General features: G+C 39.6%; 1 protein-coding gene across 7 annotated transcripts in view; it reads left to right on the top strand.

The window, feature by feature from the left end:
• KLF12 (Kruppel like factor 12) overlaps nucleotides 1-26,446 on the top strand; it is a 248,895-nt gene that overhangs the window by 45,466 nt on the left and 176,983 nt on the right. For 6 of the 7 annotated variants that reach the window (XR_003987198.1, XM_030445103.1, XM_030445057.1 and 3 more), the window contains exon 2: nucleotides 23,813-23,876. The exons of the other annotated variant lie outside the window; for it this stretch is intronic. Coding sequence is in view for 5 of the 6 variants with exons in the window: in XM_030445103.1 (XP_030300963.1) it covers nucleotides 23,856-23,876 (21 nt within the window). In the remaining variant the exon portion in view is untranslated. The remainder of the gene's footprint in view (nucleotides 1-23,812; nucleotides 23,877-26,446) is intronic. 7 annotated transcript variants of the gene reach the window in all.

The raw sequence follows: 26,446 nt of genomic DNA on the forward strand, positions 1-26,446 counted from the left end.
ATGTTTTGTGTCTCTTTCCATTCTGGTCTCTTGCTTGTGAGTATGCATATGCAAGATGCTCTTGTGATTTAAAAACATTTAAAATCAATAGACACAGCCTGTCTTGATGACTTCACTTCCTGGCAGTGCTCAACTTGCTCAGCTTTCAGATCCAATATTTTCTAGCAAGACAGAAGCAGGAAAAATCCACCACTACATCCAACCAAGAAACAACAAAAAAAGACATAATTCCCTCACAGCAGTATGCTGGTGCTTCTTAAAGTCCCTAAAGTAGAAGTTATCACCATTTCTTTTGTATATCATTTCTCTCCATCACTTACCATGTTCTTCCTCCTTTTGCCCACCGTTTTTACTTTGCATATTCTGTTCTCTTCCTCATGTTTAGCTTCCTAGTGCTCTTTTCCCTTCCTTTGTCCATCCTTTTCTTTTCCTAGGTGGACGTTATATCCCTGTTGTTACTGCTGTCCTTAAAGGTAACTGCAACTACATGCCATGTAGTGCTCTTTGCATTTTCTCTTTTAGTTGAAGACTTGGGGAAGGCTCCTCTGCTCATGTGCAGCTGTATTCTTTGTTGCATGGTAGTGTACTTGGTTTATCTATCTTCATTCTTCATGGAGAAAGCTTGGGAGTGCCTAAATCCTATCGAAAACCAGTGCCTTCTTGTGTGCTGCTGAAATTATTGACCCAAGAGCTGGTTTTTTGAGCTCCAGAGAACTCTCTGTTCTAATTGCAGAGAAAGGCAAAGCCACCTGGTGTCTGCAAATGATGGTCACACAAGGCATGTGTGGTGCTGGACCCAAACAAGGGACTTTCTTCAGGGGATATCCAAATGCATGAAACAGCCCTGGGGATGTGGGATCCCCTGTGGTGCACAGCTGACCATGCTGTCTTTTGCTTCTCTGTCCTTCTGGAAAAGCAAACCTCTTGTTCTGGGCTGGGAGAAACTGAGCGTGGATTTGGAAGCTGAGCATGGAAATGAACACTGCTGACCCAGGAGGAGCAACTTGGTCCTCTCTGCAACTCCAGATGGGTGTGGAGAGTGGTGCAGCCTCCCTGTTACTGATGCTCCCTTTTAGGCAAGAAGAGTAAAACATTGTAAGCTCTTCTCAAGTGAGAAACATTGATTGTATTCAGAGGCTGGAAGTGTGGATTTGGTGTCTTGTGCATAGGGTTTTTTGGTTTAAGATTGACTTCTTCTTGTGCATTTGCAGCTTGCAAATTCTGGTCAGCTCTTAAAAGTGTGGGTGAAGGCTTTGACTCCACTGTGAAGTGCCTCTCTTCCCATGCACGGGGTTCCTGTTATGGGCTTCTGGGTTCCAGAGCTTGGGGACCAGATACCTGCAAGCTTGGAGCTGCAGTGAGGGACATGTGGGCACTGTCATGTACTGGATCTCATCTTCAGGTCTGTTTGTAGGTGCTAAATAATGCTCAGCTTCCACAAACTGAGTAGCTGTTTATGGTGCCTTTTTCTTTGTGATTCTGATACTAGAAGGTAATTTGGGTTATGAAGAGCTCATGGTGAAAAATCATTGGGACAAAGAATCAGGCATTTTCGTCTGTACTTTGAAGAGTACTTGATTGCAAGAAGATGATTTTTTTTTTAAAAAAAAAAAAAAGCTTTTGAAATGAAAGCTGAGATAAGCACTATCAGTGAAAGGACCTTAAAAAGGTTGCAGCCAGCAGTCATAAAGATAGGATGTGTATGGAAGCGATTGCAGATAATGTTTTACCTTGAACTGCTCATTTCTTTTTATTATGTTCTTACAGTAAGAGTTTTTGGTAATGCTAAGTAGCTGAAAAAAACATATTTTACCATCTCTAGTTAAATACATTCACACTTCTACTGGAAATGCATATCTTCAGGGGCTACTAATTCTAACTGTAAAAATGTGTTCTGTGCAGAAACTTAACACAGAATATCTCAATCGAAGTAATGTAATTTATAAATTAGCTGCTGCCTGTAGAAAACCAGTTAACAGGCTTGCAGTTAACAGGAACCAGTAACTGGGTCTGGGATTCTTCTCTTGCTGAACTTACAACTGTATCTTGGAATTTTTATTGTAGCTGTATTTTCTTTTGCTGCTGTAAACAAATACATAATTTAAATATGCCTTTTGCTCTGCCTACTGTGAGACACTGCTCAGGTAAAGATGTGAATGCATTCACTCATATGAAAGCAGTACTGAAAGTCATCACAGCATATCCTACCTCTTATATCTGACTGTTTGGTCTTTGTTAAAGTGCCCATTGGCATCATATCTGACAGCTAAATAGCACTCACGGGTTAATTTCATTTTCTTCTGAAGCATGCCTGTAATGTAAAGATAGAGTGTTGAGAAATAAAAATGCTCCTGTGGACTCTTCATCTCCTTTTTATGGAGAGTTCCCTTTATGTTTTACTCACTGTATCAGGAGTGCAATTACATTAAGGATTGATCCCACTGAGGTTTAATGAGAAAATGTATAGCTCTGTCAACAATAGACGAGTCCTGAGACAATTCCAGAATTACAGGAAAAATGAAATGCTTACAGGGCCACAGAGCTTGATCCTACAAGCTCTTGCCAGCGAGTCCCTGAAATCTCTTAACACACCAATCAAGAGTGTAAGTGTTGTCTTATGTTATTTTAAAATTCTGTGCAGAATTCATGCTGTTATTGAAGAATGTGAAAACTCTGGAAAGCATTTCAGTTCTGCAGTAACAGTAGCTGGCAAGTTGTCCCATTTGTCTACCAGACACTGTTTTGATGGGATGAACTTAAACCCTGCACCTCACTCTGCCAGAAGCAGTGGTCTCCATCTCCCCTTCTCCTGCCATTTGTACTCCCTTCCGTGTTCTGGCTTCAGTACTGATTTGGCCTCTGGGCAAGAAGATTCAGTTCACTAATCTGGCTGAAAATTTAATTATTTTTAACGCAGTAGATTGTAGTTTTGCCCTCTTGGTGACCTTTGGTTCTCCAAATGATTCAGATGAACATCAGAGGTGATGAACCTCTCATGAACTAAAAGTCAATGAGGTGAGTAACAGGGACAGGGAGAGAGGAAAGAGGTGGTGGCATCTTGCTTTCAAATGAGTTAATCTGTTTTGATTAACCATGCCCTCCACCAAGAAACATACTTGTGTTCTCTTAAGATTTACTCTTATGCTTTATGGCTGAGGAAGATGTGACTGGGATAAATATAAAAAGGTCTACAGCTGGTGACTACTTGCACTAAGTCTGGGTTATTCCTTAGAAGGACATTGCACTGATTCATGCACTTTGATTTTTAACCTGATAAAAAAGAAGTCGGGTATTAATTAGGAAATGCAAGAACTGAACTGTATAATGAAACTTCAACCATAGCTATTTTTCTAAATACAGCTTGTATTTATATAGATGCATCTCAGTCTGTGTCAGGATCTAGGAGATGTTACTGCCCCCATCAAAACTTATTTTTTAGGTAAACTGGATGACAGCAGTAATTTTGATAAGGCCTAATGCTGCTGGGAGACAGTAGGTCTTTGCTGGGCTATGAAACAACCCATGCTCCTGACTTAAATGGGTGTTCCTGGGCACCTTGTGCAGTCTGGTTGCAAATTTGTATATAGAACAAGCAAACACTAGGTCTGTAGCATCACTTAAGGATTAGCTACAAATTTATGATATTAAAAATTTGAGCTAGACTGATGTGTTTGGTTTTATTCCTGCTTCAGGCTGTATTTATACAGTATAGTCATAATCAAAAGTGTCAAATCTGTGGGGTTTTTTCTCTTATTTTCAGTGTAAGCCAATATGTAAAATTGTGCTTGCCATACTTCTCTTAATACTTTTATGACTTGCTAGTATAATAATTAACTTAAATCCCCTGTGTTTCCTACTTCAAAATCCATGAGGGTGAAACAACAGTGAACAACAGTATAACAGTGGGTCTAGATTGTTAAGCCTGCTTAGGCAACATGTATTTATCCTCCTTCCTCCCATCCTTCCCCTGGAGGATGTGGGTTAAAAGTTAAAGCATCTAAGTCTTGTGACTATATTTTGAGAAAGAGGATGCTTTGCTTTCATGGTTGGGTTTGTTTTGTTGTGTTTTTTGTTGTTTGCTTGTTTTCTTGGGTTTGGGTTTTTTGGTTTGTTTTTGCCTCCAAAGCTGTAAAATTTTCTTCAGCCTGTGATTTGATAATGTAAAAAATTGTTTTTCTTTGAAATTACAGTTAAAGTACAAGAATGTTTGCAGGGCAGAGAGCTAGATATTTGATGTGAGCTGTTGCTTGGTTTTTTTCCCCTATATTGTAATTATTATTCATCGAGTACCGCTGCCAGTTGCTCAGTTGCTGCTTGCTTTCATAGGTCTGTTGGATGCTGAGTATCCCTGGTGTGATACAACCCGGGGAGGAAGAAGGTGTGTTTGCTCACCCTCACTTTGTTGCTGTGGGCACCTGATAGTGTAGTTGGGAGAGCCATGCAGGTGGTGATCATCCATTGCTGAGTGCTTTGGGGGCTCTGGGGAGATGCCCAGAGGCCCTATGGATGTAGTGAGCCCAACCAAGGCAGAGCTCCCTTGCTTTTTCAGCTTGTTTCCCAAGGATAGATACATCCCACGGCCCAAAACCATGTGTCACCTTCATGATTTATGGTTGAAATGCAGGCAGAATTTTCTAAAGTCTGCTTTGTGTTCTGTCTCTCTGCTTTTATATGAAACCAGTTACAGTGTTGTGGAAAAAATATTAGAGATATTGCTGAAAACCACTGTTTTAGTGCAGTGTTATATATTTTGGCACCGGGACCCAGCTTGGACACTGCTGTGTTATTTTTCTAGAAGGGAGAAATAATATCATCTGGAGTTGCACCAGTTTTGAAGGCAAAAGTGCACTGAATTTGTCCTCTCGATCCTCTGTACTGGGTGCAATCTGACTTTAGCATCAAAGTATAATAACTGTGGATTCCATATGCAGTTCTGGTGATGCAGTCTGTGGAGTCTTGGGTGATTAATATCATGTATGCATCCTGGTGCTTTGTTCACAGATGATAGGAAACTACAGAAATCTGTTCCTCCTTCTGTTTCATCATGTGATTCATACTCTTAGTTTGTATGTAAAAATCCAAAACCTAAAATTTCCTTTTGGGAGATACTTTATATTTCAGATGGATTATAATATTCTTACATAAACATACCATGTGTACCTAGAAGGAAAAAAAACCAACATAACAAACCTGGTGAAATTTATTGCTTTGCTTTTCACTTCTTGAAAGTTTGCGGAGTCTTTCTCAGAGCAGTTGATCTGAGCTACAGAAGTCCTGAAGATGTAGTCTAAATAGTATGTGCTAGTGATGGCAAATGATTTGGCACATGAGTAAATTGGGGTCTGTCCTTTGAGCTGAGAACATATTGCCACTTTTCTGGTGTCTGTGAGCTGTGGCTTTTGTTATTGTTACATGAGTGGGCATGACATTGGAAGGGTAGACATGGGAACTGTATTTTACCCTGAAGTTTGTATTGCTGGAATGTTCCTGAACAGTGAGAATTAACTATGTGAACTATATTTCTGTGGTATGGTACTTAAGTATGTTGGGTTTTTTTTACCTCTTCAGAATCAGGTATGTTGGCATATGTGTATGATACACAATATCTATTGTGTATGAATATTGTGTATGAATACATAATATCTAGTTTGAAACACATGTACACATATGTGCATATTCATGATTGGGAGTTCTGAAGAAAAAGTGCATTTGTTTTTTAACAGCTTGGAGGGAAAATAGGGTTGGGAGTTTTTTTGTTTCCAGTTGCAAGAATGCTAAAACATGTCTGAATCTATCTACTTCAGGGTTTTTTCCCCTGAATTCTAGGTCTTAAAAAATTCATGTCACTGGAGTGAATGCTTCCTGTACTCTCAAAAAACTGGCTTTCCAGTCCTAATGGTTGGAGAAACAATATACACAGGAGAAGACTCAGAATGGTAGACTACTGTAGGCTGGAAGGTATCTCTGGAGGTCATTTATTTGGTCCAGTCCCTTCTCAGAGCAGGGCCAAATTCAGAGTTGATTCCAGCTTCAAAGTTTGATGAGGTTGCTCCAACCCCTGTGTAATAAAGTTTTGAACATCTCAAAGGATGATGGAGATCCTGTGAGTGTCCTAGTCACTCGGTTGTAGGGTTTAATCTTTATAATAAAAAACCTTTTATTTCCTTAATCAAAATTATGATTGCTGCTGTTGTGTCCTTTACCTCCTGTCCTGTTTCTACATACCTTTGAGAGGAGCTGGGCTCTGTTGTCCTTGCACCACATTGGGTAGTTACAGACAGCAGTAAGATCCCCTCTTTGACCCAAGCTTTCTCTTATTCAGACTGAACAGCCCCATCTTACAGCCTGTCCACACACAAATGCCATGTCCCCCCAGGCCCTAACCAAGTCGGTGGCCTGTCCTGAACTCCCTCTGGTGTGTCCATATCCATACTGAGGAACCCAGGACTGAGCACAGCACTCCCAGAGAGAGGTGGGGATCACCTTCCTCTGCCCGGAGGGATGCTGCTCTTAATGCAGCCCAGGATGAAGTTGTCTGCCTTTGCCACAAGAACCCACTGCTGGTTCATGATCAACTTAACACCCCTCAGGATCCCCAGCTCCTTTTCTAACAAGCTGCTCTCTAGCTGGTTGGCAGCCAGCATGTACTGGTGTGGGAGTCACCCCTCCCCAAGGACAGGACCTGCTCTTTGCTTTTATTGAACCTCATGATGTTCCTGCTCCAACTTGCTGAGATCCCTCTGAATAGATGTAATCCCTGAATTTTCAGTCATTTTTAAGCCTTCTGAGGGTGTGCTCTCTCATCATACAGGGTGTCAATGAAGCTGTCATGAACAGTATTGGCACCAAGAAACTGGCCACTGACTTTTGAGTAGCTGGTGAATGTATTTTGAAGTCAGTGGTCCAGTTGGTTTTCTGCCTACTTTATAGGCTAGTAATTGGAGGTGCAGGACAATTTATCTGGTGTAGATAATGAATCATAGGGGTTGCATGGTAATGATTATCCTTTGTAAATCTTCCAGATTTTTTTAGTTACAGTTAGAAGAATTGCTTAATTCAACCCTCTGGTTCTTTTGCTCTTAAGAGTTTTCTTTCAGAAACTCTGTCAGATGTCTGCAAGGTGCTCATTCAGCTCATTTTCATATTCCCACATACCTTCCTCCCTGTATTTCGCATTCAGAAAACTTGCATGTGAGATATTTACAGGAGGCAGCCCCATCATTTGAAGGCCATGTAATTTACTTCTTTTTACTGATGCTTTTTCCTCTCCTCCTCTTGTTTCACCAAATGCCAAGACTTGAACTTTTTGTCATTATCTCCTCTTTGCTTTGCTCTGGATAGCAAATTGAACCCTTTCTCTTCCAGACCTTTTTATCTGTGATCCTAATTTTAAAAAATTATTATTATAAATTAATATGAGATTTTTTCTGTCTTTATTGTGCAGCTCCCTTGCACCTCGCCCCTTACACTGTTTGCAGCTTTGGTGGCAGAGCTTCCTGTTGGTGTGTGAAAGAAAGCCCAGTGCTTGAGCTTGTTCACACAGGAAGAGATTGCTAAAAATGGCAAAGCCCAGGCACCAGAGTGTGAGCAAGCAAGCAAGCAAAAATTCACAGATACACCTGTTTTAAGGTCAGCTGGAATGCACAGTCACAAAATAGCAGCCAGTTGCTGGGCTGCTCTGCTACTCCCCTGAAAAACAATCTAATGTGAAAAATATTAAACTTATCTGGAGAAATGAACAGAGTAAAATAAATGTAAAGGATAGTTTTCATCTTGCTATATTTCACAGAGTCTTTTAGTCTCGTTTATAACCCTAGTTTACACTCTAGGGCTTGATGATTTCTTCTAACAGAATGCTAGATGGTCTTGACTATCATTAATAATCCTCCGTTTCCATTTCTGAGAAGCAGAAAAAATGCAAATACATGAGGGCAAATTCTAATAAACAGGTATTAATTTCCCTCTTCTATTTTTCAGTGGCATTTCAGTCAATTTCTTCTGGTTCCCTTCCTGCTCTTTCCCATCCTTTTAGTCAGCCCTTGTCTTTCACAAGTGGGTGTTGATGTTTGTTACTGCTTTTAACAGCATTATTTTCTTGTGTGACTATAGCATAAAAGGGAAGATAATTTTAAGTTACCTAATTGCACTGTATAGATGAATGCAGTGTCTTATTAATAGCTTTTTCAGGTTGTACATCTACATGGTGGAGTTCAAAAGTGAAGCATTCTGTCTGACCTTTACCAACTGGAGTATATATAATTATCAGTATATTTATAGCTAAAAAATATTAATGTATGATCAAAATGATATGTAAAAACAAAGTAGTTCACAAGGTTTTATGCATGCAATAGAAAAAAAGTCCTGGTATTATTTATGGTGATTCTCTGGGTGTGACTAATCAGATGTAACCAAATCCCAAGAGATCAGAGGTATTTAGAAAAGTCTGTACAAAGTCATAACACTTCCTGTATGTGGTTACCTTGAGGGTGTCTACATTTCCATGTGTCCTTTACAGCACTACAGAAATTTATATTTTAGTGGTGAAAATGGTGTTACTTTGAGTGCATTCAGTACTGTTTTTTTATTAACGTAGAGTTTGTTTGGTGGTACAGTTTTACACTTGTGTACCTTGAGTTATCACGCATTGAAATAAAAAATAAAATAGAACACATGGACCAAATACTGACTTTTGTATTTCACCAAGGGTCACAACCAATTACATCATCAGCTCCAGGGACCTTTGTGGTGACCCAGATGTGCCAGTATTACAGAGTTCAGTGGTATCTGGAAACTTCATCTGACTAGGGTTAGCAGCAGCCTTGCCTCTTTTAGAAAATAGCTTTAGCCAGGGGAACATGGACTTCTACATGAAAGAACTGCCTTTTGCCACTGCTGTTGTTGCTTTTCTGGGGCACAGATCATAAACCTTGTGTACAAAATCAGTTTTTAAGAAATGGGAGGACTGACTGCTATTTTATATAGGTTAGCTGCTTTTCCATTTAACTGACTGCTGTATTATTTCATATACTGAGGAATGAAAATGTATTTTTCTTACATTGCCTCTTGACAGGTGAAACTTTGAGAGATACACAGTTTTTCATCTTCAAAACATTTTACAGATATAATCTCTGCTAGTTGAGCTGCAAAATATCCTTAAAAGGCATATAATTTCTTGGAATTAGTCATATTTTGTGGGAAGCTTATTCTTAATTTTCCATTGAAAAATGTTTATTTTATAGATGTCCATAGGAACAATTGAAGTAAATATCAGAGCTCTTGGCAAACTCCCAGTCTGCATACACTGACTATTTTTGTTCTCTTTGTGGTCCTGATGGTAAGTTAAAGCAGATGTTTTGTCTTCAGAGTAAATCAAGATGAATCTTGGTGCTACAGGCAGTTTTGGTTTGCAGGTCCAGTGATTCTGTTCTTGAAGCTTGCCTATAATGGATATAATGAAGATCTAATGATTTCTGAGGTAACCACAGTTGTGTGAATTGCTAGGGAGAGGCTAGATGATTTCATGAGGTTTCCTCCATCCTGGCTTTTATGATTCATTTGAATTCTCCATTGATGGCTCTTGAGGTGGCAACAAAAAAAACCAGAAGTTGTGAAAACAGGGGAGGGTCATCTGGTAAGGACCCTGATCTGTCATGCTCCCAGCAGGGATGGTGGAGAAGAACTGATGCTTTCCTAACTGTTGCTGTGCTGGTGGTGCAAATTTCTTTCAGTTTGGGAGCAACTCTAAGACGCTGTGGTCTGCTGGACCTTGTCTCCAGGGTGATCATAGCTTAAGATGAAGTTGATCAGTTTCTTAAGGCTTAACTTAGTATTTGTTTAATTTAATGCCCCCCCTCTCCAATGGAGGAAACCTTTTGTCTTGGTCTAGTTTGGAGAATCGGAAGAGAGGTGAGGGGAGAGGATGATGCGGTCAGAAAGCTCAGTCCTGGAGAGGCAGAATGGCAGTGGTCTCCTGCTGAGGTCCATAGCAAGCCTTTTCCAGCTAAGGGCCCTGCTTTGCTTTCCAACACCTACAAGAGATTTTTATAATCACCCATGTAAAGGTTGGTGGTGCTGTGTTCTTCTTATATCTACTACTCCATCCCTGCAACAAAACTCAACATGGCTGTGTCTCGTCTTCATTGCCCCTCTCAAGAGGAGGGAAGGGGATGTTATGACTGGCTGCTCAGTCTTTTATCTTGAAAATTCATTCTCTTTTGTTTGGAGACTCCAAACAGAGAGTCCAGAGACTCCACTCTTCTGAGAGTGCTGGGTGCAGAGTGTGGAAAAGCTCAGAAGACATCTGGTGCTGCTATCTCTGTCACTGGTGCACAGGTCTTCAGGAAACTTCTAAAAGCAGCTTCTGTGAAACTTAGGCATCCTTGGTACAGCCCAGAGATGTTTGTGTATCTTGGAGGCATTTACAGAGTAGTAGTGAGATGTTTTTGAATGTCATCCCCTATACTACCACAAATGTGCTTCTGTATTTAGGTAATATGCTCCTTCTGAACTCATTCAATGTAATATTTCCTTGTGGGCTCTTTCCAAACCCTGATAAGAAAAAAGCCATGGAAAAAAAAATGGCTGCTTTTTTTTTTTTTTCCCCTTCATGTGTTTAAGAGTGTACTTTGTACTTTCTGGCATACTCCAGGTTGTTTCCAGTTAAGCCTGTGGCTTTTTAGTGAATTTGCTTGTTAGGAAGCCAGACCTTGCTGCTTTTTCATTTTGAAATGGTGCTGGCTTGTTCTAATCCTTCTCTGCGTGTCAAGGCCCTTTAAACCGCTGGCCCTGGTCTGTGAGATTTTTTTTTTTTCCATAGGAGAGTATGACTTTACTGTATTTGATACCCTAAAGATTAGGGGCCTGTGGAGATTTCCTGACTGCTTGACACTTGTGTTTTACCGTGCCTGCTGTGAGCAGCAGGATGTGAAAGCCAGCGGGGTGTGTGTGTGTGTGTGTGTGTGTGTGTGTGTGTGTGTGTGTGTGTGTGAATCACCAGACCTATCTCACTTTATTGTCACTTGGTCAGTTGATAAGGGAAAGAGAGATGAGAACAGTGGGCTTCCTCCATAGGAGGAAAATACAGCTGGAAAAGCAAAATAATATGACAGTAATGCATCGGAATGACTAAGAACAGGAGTGATGCAGCTGGTGAAAATGGCCCTTAAATGCAAGAAACCTTTCCCTGTTTGCCCTCTCCAGCTGTAAGCCTTCAGTTGGGTACCAAGACCTCATGTGCCTGTGTTGAATATAGCCCTGGTGGGAGCTGTTGGATTTTAATCCTTTGATATGCATTCCATGTGTGACTTTGTGCTTGTGTCTGCATGTAACTTTTTAACTTTAAAAAGAGTCCTTGAAGGATCTGGAAGAGCCTGATCCAGTGTGTAGATATTGTGCAGATGTATTTTCTCCAGTATTAACTTCAGTAACACTGATTTTTTTTCTGATTTTTCTTTTTTGCCTTTTTTTTTTTAACCATAAATTTACACTTCTGTGAATTTTATTTTCAGTGGTTTAGTTTTTATTAGCTCTAAAACTTCTTCTGTGTAACCAAAACTTATGATTTTTATTGATTTATATTACTTTCTGCTGTGCATAATAAAGTTGGCTTGATTTCCTTCTCCTCACACCAAGAGAGTAACATTCGTTTTGATTTCTAATCCTTCATTCATTGTCTTAAAAATCAGCAGCTTATAACATGCTTCATCTTACAAGGATGAGTTACAGGTAAGGAAAAACCAGATATTTTTAATGGGCATTTTAACAGAATCTTAATTGTGGTAACACAGCAGGGTGCAGTGCAGCTCCGTAGTGGTTATTGTTATGATGATGACATCTGCCACTTATGGGGGTGTTGTTTGCAGTATTCCTGATGTTTGTTAGAAAGATTGTTGCAACCACCTCTGCAGGTGTTCTCAGAACATCTTAATATTATGACATACACTGATACTTGCTCTTCACCTCTGGACTGACGCTGTCAGTGGGTTGGTTTTGTATGGTGGTATTAACTGAAGCTTTGCTCCTGTAGTGATGCTTCTATAATTGCTTTGTCTTTGGTAACAAAACATTTTCAATAGGGGAACTTCATGTGAAGTTGGTTCTGTTCCAGTGGGATCTTGGAGTAGGTAGCACCGGCCATCTGTACTCCTAGCAGAGAATTCAGACTATTGAAAGCTCAGAATAGATACAAACAGAGAGTATTTGTACCTAGTACATAATCAGAAATACATCTTGTGATACAGAAGAAATAGTTATCTTTTCTATATATATAAAAAAAACAACCTTGAAATTATTCATTGTGGGTCAAACAATGGGGAGGTGTCAGAATGTGTCTTTTTATTGGAAATAAATCCAATCTCAGTTAAACTGTGGGAAGGGTTGCTGATTGGAGTGGTACTGGTGGATGTACAATCTACAAACGAAGGAAGCTCAGGGAGAAGGATGAAATGTGAGAAGATGAGGGTAGGTGGGACAAGTCACTAGAGCATTGGCTTCACAAAATGTGGGATGCACGCGCATCTGTGGGATGCACCACACTTCTGGAGTTTATGGCTGGAGGTGCCAGCTGTGGAACTAACACCTGGGTGTGCGGAGGGGCAGCTCGCCTGGAGCCAGAGGGTCAGCATTGCTGACTTTCATACTTCAAGCTCACCATGGAACCAAAGGAGATGGAAAAGGGACATGCAGCAGTCAAGACTGGAAGATTTTGCCACCTGGGTCAGGTGTCAATGGGTCAGGGTCTGGTGATGGCTGTGTCTGAAGGGTGGCCATAGGGATTGTGAACCCAGGAGAGATGGGAGGACACTCAGGGCTTGAGGTTGGGGCAGCCTCAGTGTTTCTGTGTTTTGTAACATGGAAAGAACAGTGGGTGTAACCAAAGGGAGTAGGTGCAAGAAAGGGCTGAGGGAACTCTCTGAAACTGGTGGTAGATGAGGGGCAACCACTTGAAATCTGTATAATTCTAACAGCAAAAACTGTGTTTGCTGTCTCTTATTTAATGAAGTTACAGGAATATTTTTCAATAGTTAACCTAGGAGCTCTCTCATAGTTTGGAGGTACCAGGTAGGTGTATTGCTGGTATTAAGCCAAGGATGGGTGTAGCCCCAGGTGTATCTTTAGGTAACATGTTTCTGTGATTGCCAGGTAGTTTAACCACTTTGTTAAGCAGTTTTTCAGGTACTGTGTCAGGGGTTAACCTGTAAATCAAAAAAGTAATCAAAGGGAATCAATAGAAAAACAAATTCTTTGCTTGTCAGGGGCGTTGCTTGAACTTGATCCTCAGGGAAGGAAGGAGTTGAGTTGTTCATGTCATTTGTGTTCTTCTGAGTCAGGATGGGTTTTAGAGGTTGGTGGTCATGGTGGTTAACCAGGAATAGTTTTGGGTGTCCTGGGTAAAAGTCTTTGAACCCTTCCAGAAACATGTATTATTCAAAGCAGCATCTCTTCTGTCATGTCTGCATTATTTTTCTTACACCTAGAATATTGCAAGAAAATGGATTCTCCTCAGTGGTACTTTCCCCTTGTATTCATGTTTTCTGTTGTGTTGCATTGTCTTTCCTGAGAGATAATCAAATAAAAAAAGTCCGCTTCCTAGCTTGTAATGTGAATGGTGGAAATGAAAATTGGGGTTGGTTGGTTTCACTGGAGTGAGTGATACAGAGCAGGGGACTCTCTGCCCTTGCCACGTTGCAGGGGATCCAGGGTGAAAATCCTTGGGTTTTAAAATTGTTTTCCTTTGTGCAATACATAATTGTTTCTTTGGAGTGCTTTCCTCTCTAGTTTAGTAAATTCAGTGATCTGACTTCTGTGCCATCCTTAGTTCCTTTTTTTTTTCTTATTTTCAAAATTATTTTTTATTTTTATAATTTTTTTATGGTGGTGTCTGTATAATTGATGAGCTATGTACTTGTATTAACTTCTGTGTATCACCTTGATATGCAGGAATCTAAGTGTGGGTGGTGTTGCCAGTTCCTTCTTGACAGCCAGTTCCTTCTTGATAGTGTTTTAACTATCTCAAGTTACTACTTTTTTTTTCTTTTTCTTTTTTTTTTTTCCTCAAGCTCTTTCAAAAAACGGGATGCCTTGTTAAGCCCACTGGGTCCATTAAGGACGATTTTTAAAGTCTTAAGAACAAAGGAACCCAAGACCTGTGTTTTTGTTTGTTTGTTTGTTTTAAAAAAAAAAAAACCAACTAAAAAACCAAACCAAACAAAAAAAAAAAAAACCAAAACCAAAGCTCTGCAGACAGCAAAGTCCCATTTTATTTAAAATAAATTTTGGCCAAGAGTGGTTGCTGGGCAGGCTGAAGTGACAGTGTCTCAGGCCCTTGCACCACCTTGCTCTCTCCTTTTAACTACAGAGCCATGAAGGGCAGATAGCACAGGTGTAGGTGTCTGTAGGTAGGTGAGATGAACCAGCCAACTGGCAAGAACTTTATGCACTGACGTTATTCTTCAGGTTATAGTTTCTGGGCTGTGAATGTGCCATGGTTAAGGGGATTGTTTGTCCATCTTGATCTGCAGAATGAAATGGCACTGGCTTACTGCATGCAGATGGTGAGTCCTGCAGGCTGCTGCAGTGATCTCAGTAGGAGACTAGAGAGTACAAATTGCCTTTGGAAATCAAGCTACTTCTGGTTTTTGCAGTTTAATATGTAGTCTGACTTGCAGATTAATCCTCTCTCTCCCCTCCCCACCCCCTCCCTGGAGTACTGAATTAAATAATACATTGAGTTACTCCCCCAAAACCCCTACTCTGTAAAAAGTCTTAAGTGATGGGGAACTACTAGAGAGGGGAGAAGCAAATATATGTTTTATTTAAGCAAGAACAGGAAAATAGAGCAACAGCCTCTTGTAGATGTTAAGACAAATGATGAAGGCTTTGTAGGCCGATAGAGTTTGACCAGGTATGTGTTGGGTTCAAACAGAAGGACCTTTTTTTGAGGTTAGTCATGGCTTGTGCTGAGCTTTATACTGTGTGTTGGAAAGTTTGGAATGCTGGAATAGAGAATTTCCAGTAGAAATTCTCCAGAAACAGTGCTGGGGTCAATTTTGCCCTTCTGGCTCATCCCAAAGACAAGAGGAGCAAGAAGATGCTTCAGTGACTTGATCTGGATTTTGAAGTATTATTAAAAGATTTGTAGCTACTGAAGCTGATAGTAGAGCTGTTTCAAGGTGCCCAAGGCCTGGTGAGAACATATACTTAGATGTGGGATTTCTCCCCTTTCTGAGCTTTTTACCTACAGTATGCTGAAGGATAATTATTATAATATTGCCAGCCTGCACTTTCTAGAAGGGGCAGGCTAGGAGAAAAGACATTAAAAATGATTAATGGAAGCACTCTTGGTCAATTGATCAATTTTAAAGAACGTACCTTCCTATTAAAATAAACACTCATCAGCTACATTTGTAGGATGCCAGCCAAATAAACTCCTTAGACTGATTAATAGCATCAGTTCTGTCACACAGTACCCACAGTTGGGATCCTGTATACCTACACCTTCTTGCACATAGATATCATGCCATGTTTTGAAAAAGTATTTTATCAGTACATTTCTAAGGGCAAAAAAAAAAAAGAAAATGAAGCCCCACAGATTGTAACAAATGCGGTGATGAAATTTATTGCATGTTGAGCCAAGGCAGAAGTAGGAGCTGAACATAACTACTCGCTATGTAGAGCAGGGTGCATCCAGTTGTTGACACTGTTTTTCTTGGAAACATAACTGTAAGACTGGAAATGAGGATAGTTGGGTTTCTTCAGTGTCAATCACAGATTTTTTTTGCTTTGTTTCTTTGCTCATTTTTCCCAGTTTTGTGGTAAATTGTGAGAGCCTGCCCAGCTGTAGCTACTGTGGCTACACTAGCTAGAGGGGTCAACATGGCCTCATGTTTATTGCCTCTTAACATTTTGGGAGAAGAAAAATATATTTGTTTGAGCAGTTTGGGCTTTTCCTACCTTCTGCTGATGGATGGAGTGGGGTGGGACTCCCCACACAGAGCTCAGCAGGTGGTTCTGTGGAGCTGACCCATCTCCAGGTTGGAGCTTGGTGAAACAGAGTGGTGTCTCTTGCTGCCTTTGCCAGCCACGGGGCATCATTACCCATTTTACAACCACCTTCTGGTGATGTGTAAACTTAGAGCTTGTATAGTAGGTTTCTCAGCTGCTTGTGGAAATGCTTTTGTTCCTTCTTTTAAGCTGAGTTTAACAGGCACAGCTTATTGTGTTCTTGCTTATTCTTTAAGTGGTTTTGCTGTGAAAGTTGATGCAGCATGCTTGCCTCTGTGGTAGGGAGAAAGCTGCGTGGTATTTCATCTGTGGTGGGATAGTGGCCTGTGCCATTCGTCAGCTTATTTACAACATCTTGTATAGCCTAAAAGGAAAAGACATTCCAGTGTTTATGTAAGCTGCTACTTATAAACGGTGTTAATTTTTTTGTTCCTGCTCTGATTTTTCCATTGTTTTGGTGTTCCCTCTGAAGGCCTCTACAAGCAGAGACTACAAAATTTTGAATCATGTAAGGGTAGTATTATTCATCTGAGGCAGGATTAATCTCTCTCAGACATTGATGCTTCAAACTTTCTTGCAGGTTGAATTTCATATACCTGTGTGCTCCATTATCAAATCATGGTATTGTCACTACAGCTGGGCTGAGAGAGCAGATTTTGGCCCAACTCTGCAGCAGATTTATGCTAATTCCATTGGATTTGCAGCATGGGGCCTTAGGTGTTCAGCCACCCTCCCTTAAATTAGGTAACTGGGGGGTTACCATACCCACAAGAAACACCAGATGCATGGTCCACACAGAAACCAATGCCCCACTGCCTGTTCTAAGGAAACTTGTTGAGATGCTATAACAGGCTGCCCAGGGAAGCTGTGGCTGCCCCATCCCTGGAAGTTTTCAAGGCCAGGTTGGATGGGGCCTTAAGCAACGTGATATACTGGAAGGTGTCCCTGGCAATGCAGGGGGGTTGGAATTAGATGATCTCTAAGGTCCCTTCCGAACCAAACCATTCTATGATTCTGTGGTGACCTCGTCCCTAGTTAAGCTCTCACTATTTAGTTTGTAACTGTGTACAAGTGGTGAGGATTGTTTGTTCATCTGATGTTCTCGGAGATTCAGCAGCCTCTTAACAGAAAATAAAATCCTTATTTTAATTTTGAAAGGATCAGAGTATAAATGTAAATTGTCTTGCAGATTTGAGGAAGAGAGCATAAGTACTGCTGCATGTACCACTAGTTGAGCCTGCTTGGTTCTGGGCCAAGTGTAATCCTGATTTAGGTGAAGATATTATACCAGAAGAATGGGGTGTCTTGATAGCATTAAGAAATTATAATCTTTATTAGCCAGACAAAATAAGAGTATCAAACCTGTGCAGTAGAGTCTTTTTCTGTGCAACTTCTATGGTCAATTTTTAGAATTATAGAATCAACCAGGTTGGAAAGGACCTCTGGATGGAGAATCCACCACCTTCCTGGACAGCCCATTCCAATGACTGATTAAAAAAAACAGTTGTGTAATGAAAGATGGACTCAAGAGGTTGGTATTTATCCCTTTCCCTACTGTGATCATAAGGAAGAGTCGCTGGCAAGCTTTATCCCCTCTCACCCTACTTGAAGCATAAGGAGTTTTTCTGTGTTGTATCTTTGTTTTGGATTTCAAACCTTAATTTATAGTGCACTTAATCACTTGTTTTATCTGAAGTGCAAACAAAAATGTGAAAAACCCAATATACATTATTCTAAGCTGAAATTAAGAATAACAATCTTTTAAACATTGTGCTTCTGTAATACGCTTCCATAGGTGCTCTGGTAGGGGTGTTGTACTAGATGATCTTTCAAGGTCCTTTCTAACACCTAACTTTCTGTGATTTCTGTAATTTCTCTCAGTTTGCTTATAAGCCCTTAGGAGTAAAAATCTTGGATAGTGGTTATTTGAAGAATAGTAAGTACTGCTGGTTTTTTTTTTTAATTTACATCTCCATATTCATTCAGAAACATATTTTACAGGTTGGCTGAAAATTCTGTGTTTTGATGAGATATTAGAAAGTGTGCTTTGAGCAGAGTCTTTAAGATAATTATTTACACAAAATATTTAATACGTTCACAAGAAATGGCTATATGTGGATGTGCTCCTATATTCATAAAAGTGTATACACATGTGTGTATACATGCATATATGTTATGCTGTAACTTGTGTAGCAAGGAAAAAACAAGTCCTTTGACTTTGTGCACAGGCTGGCAAAGAGAATTTAAACTCTAATGTGGACTTTGAGCTGTGGATAAGGTGATGCACTAAGAGACCTTGAGCATGTGCTAAATGCATGTACTGTGTAACCTGAACATTTCTTTATGCCAGAGAAGATGTCTTAAGTGATGTGTGGCTATGTTTATCAAGATTTTATTTTATTTAGATCTGACAAAAAGCAGTGTCATTCCATTTAAACTGGAGTAGAAATGGGAGTATGAAGGTTTCAGAGCTATCCATTCTAACAACAGAGTGTCAAAGATAACCACTACTTTTGGAATAAAAAATCAAGGGGCATGTAGCATTTAGCTGTGCTTTTTTCTGCTCCCTGCAATTTATTGCACTTTTGTAGATTGACCACTTGTTATTACCCAAACCTAGACATTTGAAGACTCCATTAGTTCTTCAGATTTTAAATAAATCTAAATATTTTTTTACTTTCACAGTGTAACAGCATGCACACACGATTTCTAATTTCATTTGCTGTACCACAGTTCTTTGTGTACCTTGATGCAGTTACAGCTTTTAAAAATATTGCCAAAAACCTCCCTGATATTACAAAATGTAGCATGTAGTTATGTAGTTATTTTTGTGAAACCAGATCCCTAAGTTCTAAGGAGAATAAAGAGTTCTTGAAATGAATCTAAGTTTCAGAAGGTCTGGGACTTATCCTTGAAGCTGTTCAATTCGAAATAATTCATTAATGTCAAATAAAAGACCCTGTAAAGAAAAATGTTTATTCCTTTAAGCCTCTAGTGAAAGACTCTGTAAGCACTCCTTGAAAGTTTAATAATTGAATAAACCTTTTAAAGGGAGGAGGGGGAGGTGAATGGCACACAGGCTTCTTGTGAAGGTTGTATGTTCAGTTAATGAGTGTTGATGAATGACTGTTCTTCACATCTGGCCAGCTGCATGCTTTTTCTGTGGAAACGGGTTATTGGATTGTAAGGATTTGGAAAAAAAATAAAACTAAACAACAGAAAGTGAACACATCTGTACAAGCAGGTGAAGAAAGAATGTGCTTTCTTGTGCTGCCAAGAGCCCAGGAGCATTGAGATTGTTCTGGTTTGGCATAAAAGGTTTGGAGACACTTCCCTGTGAGCCTTGGCTGAAGTCAGTGCAGGCGTTCAGGAGGCAGTTGCATCACCACCCCCTCAGCTTGTGAACCCCAGAGAGCTGGTGGCAGAGTTCCTGCTTCTTACCTGTCTTTCAGCAAGTGCCTGCATCTCCTTTCTCTATGCTAGGTGTCATACTTGTGGGAGTTTGGTTAAATATTTCAGTCTGTAGGAGTTCAGGGGAGCCTAGGTATCACCTAGCAACAAGCATCCCACTCTCTTCATCCTTCTTCTCTTTTATTAAAATACCACTGAAAACCAGAAGTTGAAGCAATAAGTTAATTTTCAGAAATATTTTGAACAGCTTAAGATGTTTTTGTTATGACACTATGTCAGAGTAACAAAGTTGGTGGGGGGGGGACTGGCATCTTAAAGCAAGTATCTCTACTTGCATTGTTTGAACAGAAGTCCCTATAAACGACTAGCAAAAACTTAATCTGAGGACAAAATCAAAAATGAGGACTTGTGATCACAGTTGTTTAGTGAGTGAAAGGATAGCAAGTGTTCTTTTGGTCTTGTGAGGTTTATAAAATGCACAGCAGTTACACTTACCTGAATGGAATGCATTTTAAATTATATTCCCTGGTTCATCTCCCATCTTATGATGGCTGCTGGAAGTGGACAGCAGCACGTGTTGGAATTCAAAGTTTAGAAACTTTTTAACAGACAACTTTGTGGCAAAGTATTTTGCCTAGTCTCATTTAAAATAGTACAGAATTGAGTTTACAAACATCCTTGAAGCTAGGAAGGAAGCAGGAAAGGTGTAGGTCCTTGAAGTGCAGTTGAGGTAGATTTTCAGGTACTCAGATTCAGTGCAGTGCTACACTGAATTTTGGCCTCTCCTGTCTCTTTCAATTTGAAATGTTGAGGACTTGCAAATCTGTATCTTATGGTTAATGTATATTTCATCTGTAGCTTCTGCAGAATGTTTGCTTTACAGAATTCAATTTTCCAGTAGGAATAAGCAACATAAAAAAGTTCAAGTGTGTGGCCACTTCTAACATGAAGGCAGCCATCCTCAATGCTGGGTTGAGGATTAACCTCTGTTCTTTCAGCTGTGAACACCTCTGAAACTGTTTTCAGTGATCCTACTTCACCATAAAGGGTGGCCTTTATGGGTTTGGGAGAAGTCCATCTTTTGTGAAGGTTGGTGTGATTCAGGGCCTTTAAAGGGGTTGCAGATGTGTAAGTGTAGACTCATGGGCTTTCAAGTAGAAAAGTGCATACTTTAAAAGTAAAGTCAATGATGCAAGAGAGAGAATCAGAAATAGTTATGCCCAAATAAAGGGGTTTGCTCTGTAGAAGAAAAAGTTAATAAATCCTGATTCAGCAAATGAGGTGACTTTATGGCTGAGTTGTTTTTTTCCAACTGTATGTTACCATAGCTATCCAAATTAGAAAAGGGCAAAAATAGCAAAAGGGAATGAATTGCAACTGTACTAATGGCAATTGATTTAAAAGCTAATAAAGTGTGAAAGACCTATTAAAGCAATATGACTAGGATTTTTTTTTTTTTAATGAATTCATGTGGGTATAAATGGGTTTAAATGTTCAAAAGTGTTCTGTTTGTAGAGACAAGGGCATCTCTACACACATAGTGACCTGTGTTACCCCAGGAGCAAGTTCAGCATGGTTGTACTGAAATTGATCTCTTATTCTCTGGCCCATGGCTGCTGCTCTACCCTGCTGGTCAGGGGGATGCTGGCTGTGGTAGAACTACTAGGGCTTTTATTCTGAACAAGAGGTGTTTCCAAAATAGAGTAGGTATTGTAGGATCTGATATTTCTCTTGCTGCAATAGAAGGAATCTATTGTTTCATGGCAGTCATAAGCTTTACAAATTACTTCAGCCTGAAAACATTATCTTAAGGTTAGGTTTGGGCTGGAAGTGGATGTCATTCTTAAGATGTGTTCACTGCTTAAATCTCTTTTGGTTGAAAGTAGTGGTTTTTTAAGTGCTTTGCTCTGTGATTACTTAAAAAACCCTTCTGACATAAAGGTTTTGAACCCAGAATGTTGTACAGTTTTCCAGTAGATTTTCTTCTGGCATTAAAAACACTTGATAAAAAGTACATGCTCCTGTTTGGACTTTCCTGTCTGTTTTCATATTTCTGGTGGGAGAAAGTGAGATTTCATATTAAGCTGCTAAGAACTGAAGTCCAGAGCAGCTTTTACTGTAATGGCACGTGTGGCAGAACAGATGTGTTGTGTGTGTAAGGACAATTCATCTTTTTCATGTGAATTTCGAAGTAATTTCATCTGAAGCTGAAGCTTTTCAGCTCTTCTGAAAGTCAGGCAACAGGTATGTGGAGTTACTAGTTAGATATCTAGATGAATACTGAGATGATTGGTTTGCTCTTGGTTGTCTTCCCCAAAGCAGCCTAAAATGGTCATGGTGAAGAGGTGTGTGCCATGTATAAGTGGCATTTGTGCAATTGAATGTTTCACACCAAAACTTCCAAACCCTGTGTATGGCAGTGGAATAGCCCTGTGGGTTGATGGCACTGCTGGGGAAGTTATGGTCTGCACTTTGCTCTTGGGGAAGATGAGGACAAGCAGAAACCCTTCAGTGGAGGAGAGAACCCCAATGAGGCAATTCAGTGCCTGATTAATTGTGCAGGCCTAAAGAGGATTAATAAGCAAGCTCAGTTATTTGTATTTACTAAGTAGCTTTTTTCATGAGGAGGACCACTGTATGTGATTTAACAATGTAAAAACAGCTGTGGCTGTGTCTAGTTGGAAAGCAGTTTTGAAACACATACCCCTGTTTGCTCTGTGACCATAGCCACAGTAACCTAATAGGACTTCAGTGTTCAGGTGTAACTTGAAGCTAAGTTGGGTTGTAGGAGAGTGTGTGTCTGAGTGAGTGCTGGGAGGAGTTACATTGAGAGAACCTGGACAACTGGAAACAATTGCAGGTTGTCTGTTTTCTTCTGACAGACCCCATGAAACATTTGAATATATTAAATCTAATTTTTAAATAATGTAATGGCTAGTTTTTTTCCTGTGCAAGTTAGACAACTGTGTCATGTAAGTTCATGATGTGAGAAAATCTAGTCCACCTGTCCTGTTATTAGGCATTAGCACAGAGGAAGAGCAGCTAGAAATTCAAAGGTGTTTTTTTCAGTGTGCGATTTAAGGAATTTAAAGAAAAAAAAAATCTTCATAAAGAAAAAGTTTAAAGCAATCCAAATAGTGCCAGGGGAGAGTAAACAAGAAAAAAGGAAAGGGAGTCTACAAGGTGCATAGGAGATGTGGCAAATTGTCAACGATAGTTAGCATGCTCTAACCTTACAATATTTAATTACATTTAGTGAGGTCACTCTTTGTAATGTTTTTTCATCTTTTTCATGATTCATATGACTGCTTGGACCATTTTTTTTTAATTAACTCTAATATTTTTTTAGAAATTAAGTTAAATGCATAGGTTTTAGCCAGTATAATAGCAGTACAGTATATGAATATTTACTAATGTTAAATGTTTAAGGGAGCTTCTTGAATTGCTTTCAGTGTAAAAGTTTACATAGTGTTTGGAAACCCTTTAGCTGTGTTGTTGTGCATACAGCAGTAATAAAATACTGAGTTGCAGATTAAAAGCAGGCAGGTGATGTTCCACTGTTATTTGAAGGATGACCTTATTTTGAATGATAGGAAAATAACAGCAGATTGTTTATAATAAATCTTGACAGTAGATTTAAGGTCTTGACTTCACACCATTTCCATAATTAAGAGACATATGTAAGTGGCATTTGCTTCCAGATATGTGCACATATTCTGGCAAGAGATTTAAGATGTATTGCTGTCAGTTATTCAACTTTGGACATCTGAAGCTTTTTTTCCTCCCAGCCTTTTAAAAAAGTTAGACAACTGGTTTTGTATATTTTCTAAAGCCTGAAGGAAACAACTTAAACAGGAATGTACCCATAGGAAACCTTCATGAAATAAGTATTCAAAATTTGTAATGGTCTTCCAGAGTTACGTTCTGTGGATGGAGTACTGACTGATTTCACTAATAAATATATTTTGGCTTATGATGTGCTGTTGTTCATATCTCGCATAATATTTCTGGGAAACACATTTTGAAATAACAGCAAGGAATATTCACACTTGGTAACTGCTGAGAAATGTACCTATACAAATCAGGGTATTGATATATAACAAGTGCTGAAGACTAATTAAAGCAGCTGAGATTTAGTGGGCTCAAGTAGCAGCTCAGAAATTAAAGATGCTGTGAGCGTTGACTGAAGTCATTAGTTAAAAGGAAGCATAAGGCTTTTTCCAACATACCTTTTGTCATATTCATCTACTTTAATTAAAGTGCTCATAAACTTACTGTTCTTATGACCTCCGTAGAAGTCCGTGGTTAGTTTTTTTATTTACGTGTACAATACATTTGACAAATTGATGAACCTTTAAGAAAATATATCAGTTAAATTATTTTATCTTTTCTTTTTTAGGATTGAAGTGTATCTAGGGATGAATGGATGACTGCATACTCGTATGAAGAGGAAAGCCATAAAAGTTGGTTGGCATTTTTACAGCCATACGCATTGTACATGTTACTGCTATTATAAACATTTTTTTTATTGTGTTACAAAACATAGTAGATGAAATAACTGGTGTGAGCTTTGTATGTTGCCCTGTCTTTCAAGCAGAGGTATACCAGAGCTTACCACAGCTATAGTTTAATGCAACAGCTTCTGACCAAACCTGAATTTCTAAGAAAAAGCTAGTAGTACATTTGGGAAACAGGGAATGCCTTTGAAGCCAGGTGTTTGAATGGGCTGATGCATAATGGTTTTCACTATTACAAGAGAGATGTGGTCTTCTGTTATGGCTATTGACTGCTAAGCTTAATACCTCATGAGTGGCACTCACATGCCACATTGACAAATGCTGTTCAAGAAGTCAAATAGGATGTGGTATCTTTGAAAGTATCTTGCTGTTTTGTTTTCTTATGAAAGAGAGGTATGGGTCTTCCAGCATGCATTTTAACACTAATTGAAAAGGAAGACGCTGTTGGAGGCTTTGTATAGCTCTGTTCTTGTAAGCAAAGTAGTTTACTAGAGCAAGGATTTCTGATAATTTTGTTATATTGATACCGTGGTGGTTCAGAAGTTTTACAGTTTATCAGCAACTGACTTAGATACAGAAGAGTTTACTTTCTTGGGTATGTTTTTTAGTGTTTACAACAGGTAGTGGACATGCTGATCCTAGCTACCTCTAGAATCAGAAGCAGCTTAAGGCTTGAGGGAATCATCTGTCCTTGAATTCAATCTCCCAAAATAACATCTAGCAAAAATAATCTTTAATTCAGAAGCATCCATGGAACATATGCTTTATATACTGTGTGTCCCAGAAAACACCTCCATCTTCCAAGAGTCAAATTTGGAGTCTAATAGAGACAGCAAGTAATAATAGGAGCTTTGCAGTAATGCTCACAGTTTCTCTATAGGATCTGGGACCTGTATGCCCAGATACGAGCCAGCAGTTGTTACCTGCTAAAACCAATGCACAGAGTGTTAAGGAATTTCTCTGTGATTTGATTGCTGATGTGTTGGTGGCTGCTTGTCTATACCAGTGTCTGACAGCTTGGGATGGTCTTGCCTCAGGGGGAACAAACACTTCCAGTCCGTAAATAGAAGAATGAAAAATGAGCACCACCCAAACCTTGCTTGCATCTACTGCAGCTATCTCTGGATATCATTGTTTTAATAATGTCCTGAAGGCAGCAGTACACAGCAGTACTACCATAGCATAATAATGTTTTGCATTAAATTGAGGGGGACCTGGGCCAGCATAGAGAGCTATCTTGGGTATTTGGCTTGGGAAGTGATGCGAGGGCAGAAAACATTAAAGATTTGTCAGGTCCTCAAGAAGGGCTGTTATTTCTCAGGAAGGACAGAAGGGCTGTAGTTTTGTGAGAGATATAGCATTACTAGCTCTCTGTGTTCCATTTTCTGCTTTTGCCTCTGCTTCAGTGCAGAGTGATGGCAGAAGTAAGAAAAAGAACCAGGAGAACGAGGTGAACTCTTTTGTGTCAAGCTGTAATTCCACTCTCTCGTGTCCTCCTGATGATGTCCCACAGTACTTATGGAGAAGCTGCACAAAGTATGTGCAGATAAGGAAGATACTGATTTTACATGTTTTCTGTTTGGCAGTCTTTGCAATCACAGGCCTCTGAATGCAGCTATTAATCTTTTCATATCAGGAAAGCACCACGATTAGGTCATGTTGCTGAAAGAGAAAAAAATGCAATTATGTGGAGAAATTCAAAGTCTGAGGCTAAAAGTTCAGTTTCTGGGAAGACTGATTCCAGAAAATTTAAGCAATAGAAATGTGTGTGTGTGTGTGTGTGTGTGTGTGTGTATGTGTGTGTGTGGCTTCTCTGTGGTCACTTAAGATTGTTTGATAAAATTCTGCTCCAAGAGGAAAGAGATTGGATTTCACTGAGCACCCTCTCTCAGCCTTTCACTTTATTGCTACTTTGATAGTATATGTTGGTCTGCCTTGCATTTGGTTTTCTGGTCAATCTGCCATTTAAAGTTTATGCTTTTCAGTCTATGGTGACTGAATGCAGATGTCTGGAGATGAGAGCCTGGGATAGGAGATGGTATAGAATTTGGTAACTGACAGGGAGGAATGACAGCTTGAAAAGTCTCCAAAATAAAGATCAAGACTTAAAACAAAAGATGTGGGCAGGACTAAAAGGTCAGAGAGGGAAAATAAAGAGCAAAAGAGATTGCTCTGACTGAAGAGGCAGGTCTGCATTCTACTTAACAAGTGGTCTTAGGTACAGTCTCTCTGTCACACTGTGGTTTCACGGACAGCCGGAAAAAGTAGTGCTGGGGGGTCCATTTGGTCAGGTTTACTGGTGTTCTGGCTTATGTGCTACTTAAAATATGATAAAAATTGAATTGAATTGAATGCAGTGGAGTTTAATGCTTATTTTATATATGTCTATGAGATAAGCCCAAGAAGTACTGCTGTCTCATGAATATAACTTTTTCGTCATCTCTTAAGAAAAAAGACCAAAACCGCCAAAAAAACCCAGCAAAAAGGCAAACACTGAAACCAAACCCCAGCAATTA

Source organism: Calypte anna, chromosome 1 (genome assembly GCF_003957555.1).
Source record: "Calypte anna isolate BGI_N300 chromosome 1, bCalAnn1_v1.p, whole genome shotgun sequence".
NCBI lineage: Eukaryota > Metazoa > Chordata > Aves > Apodiformes > Trochilidae > Calypte > Calypte anna.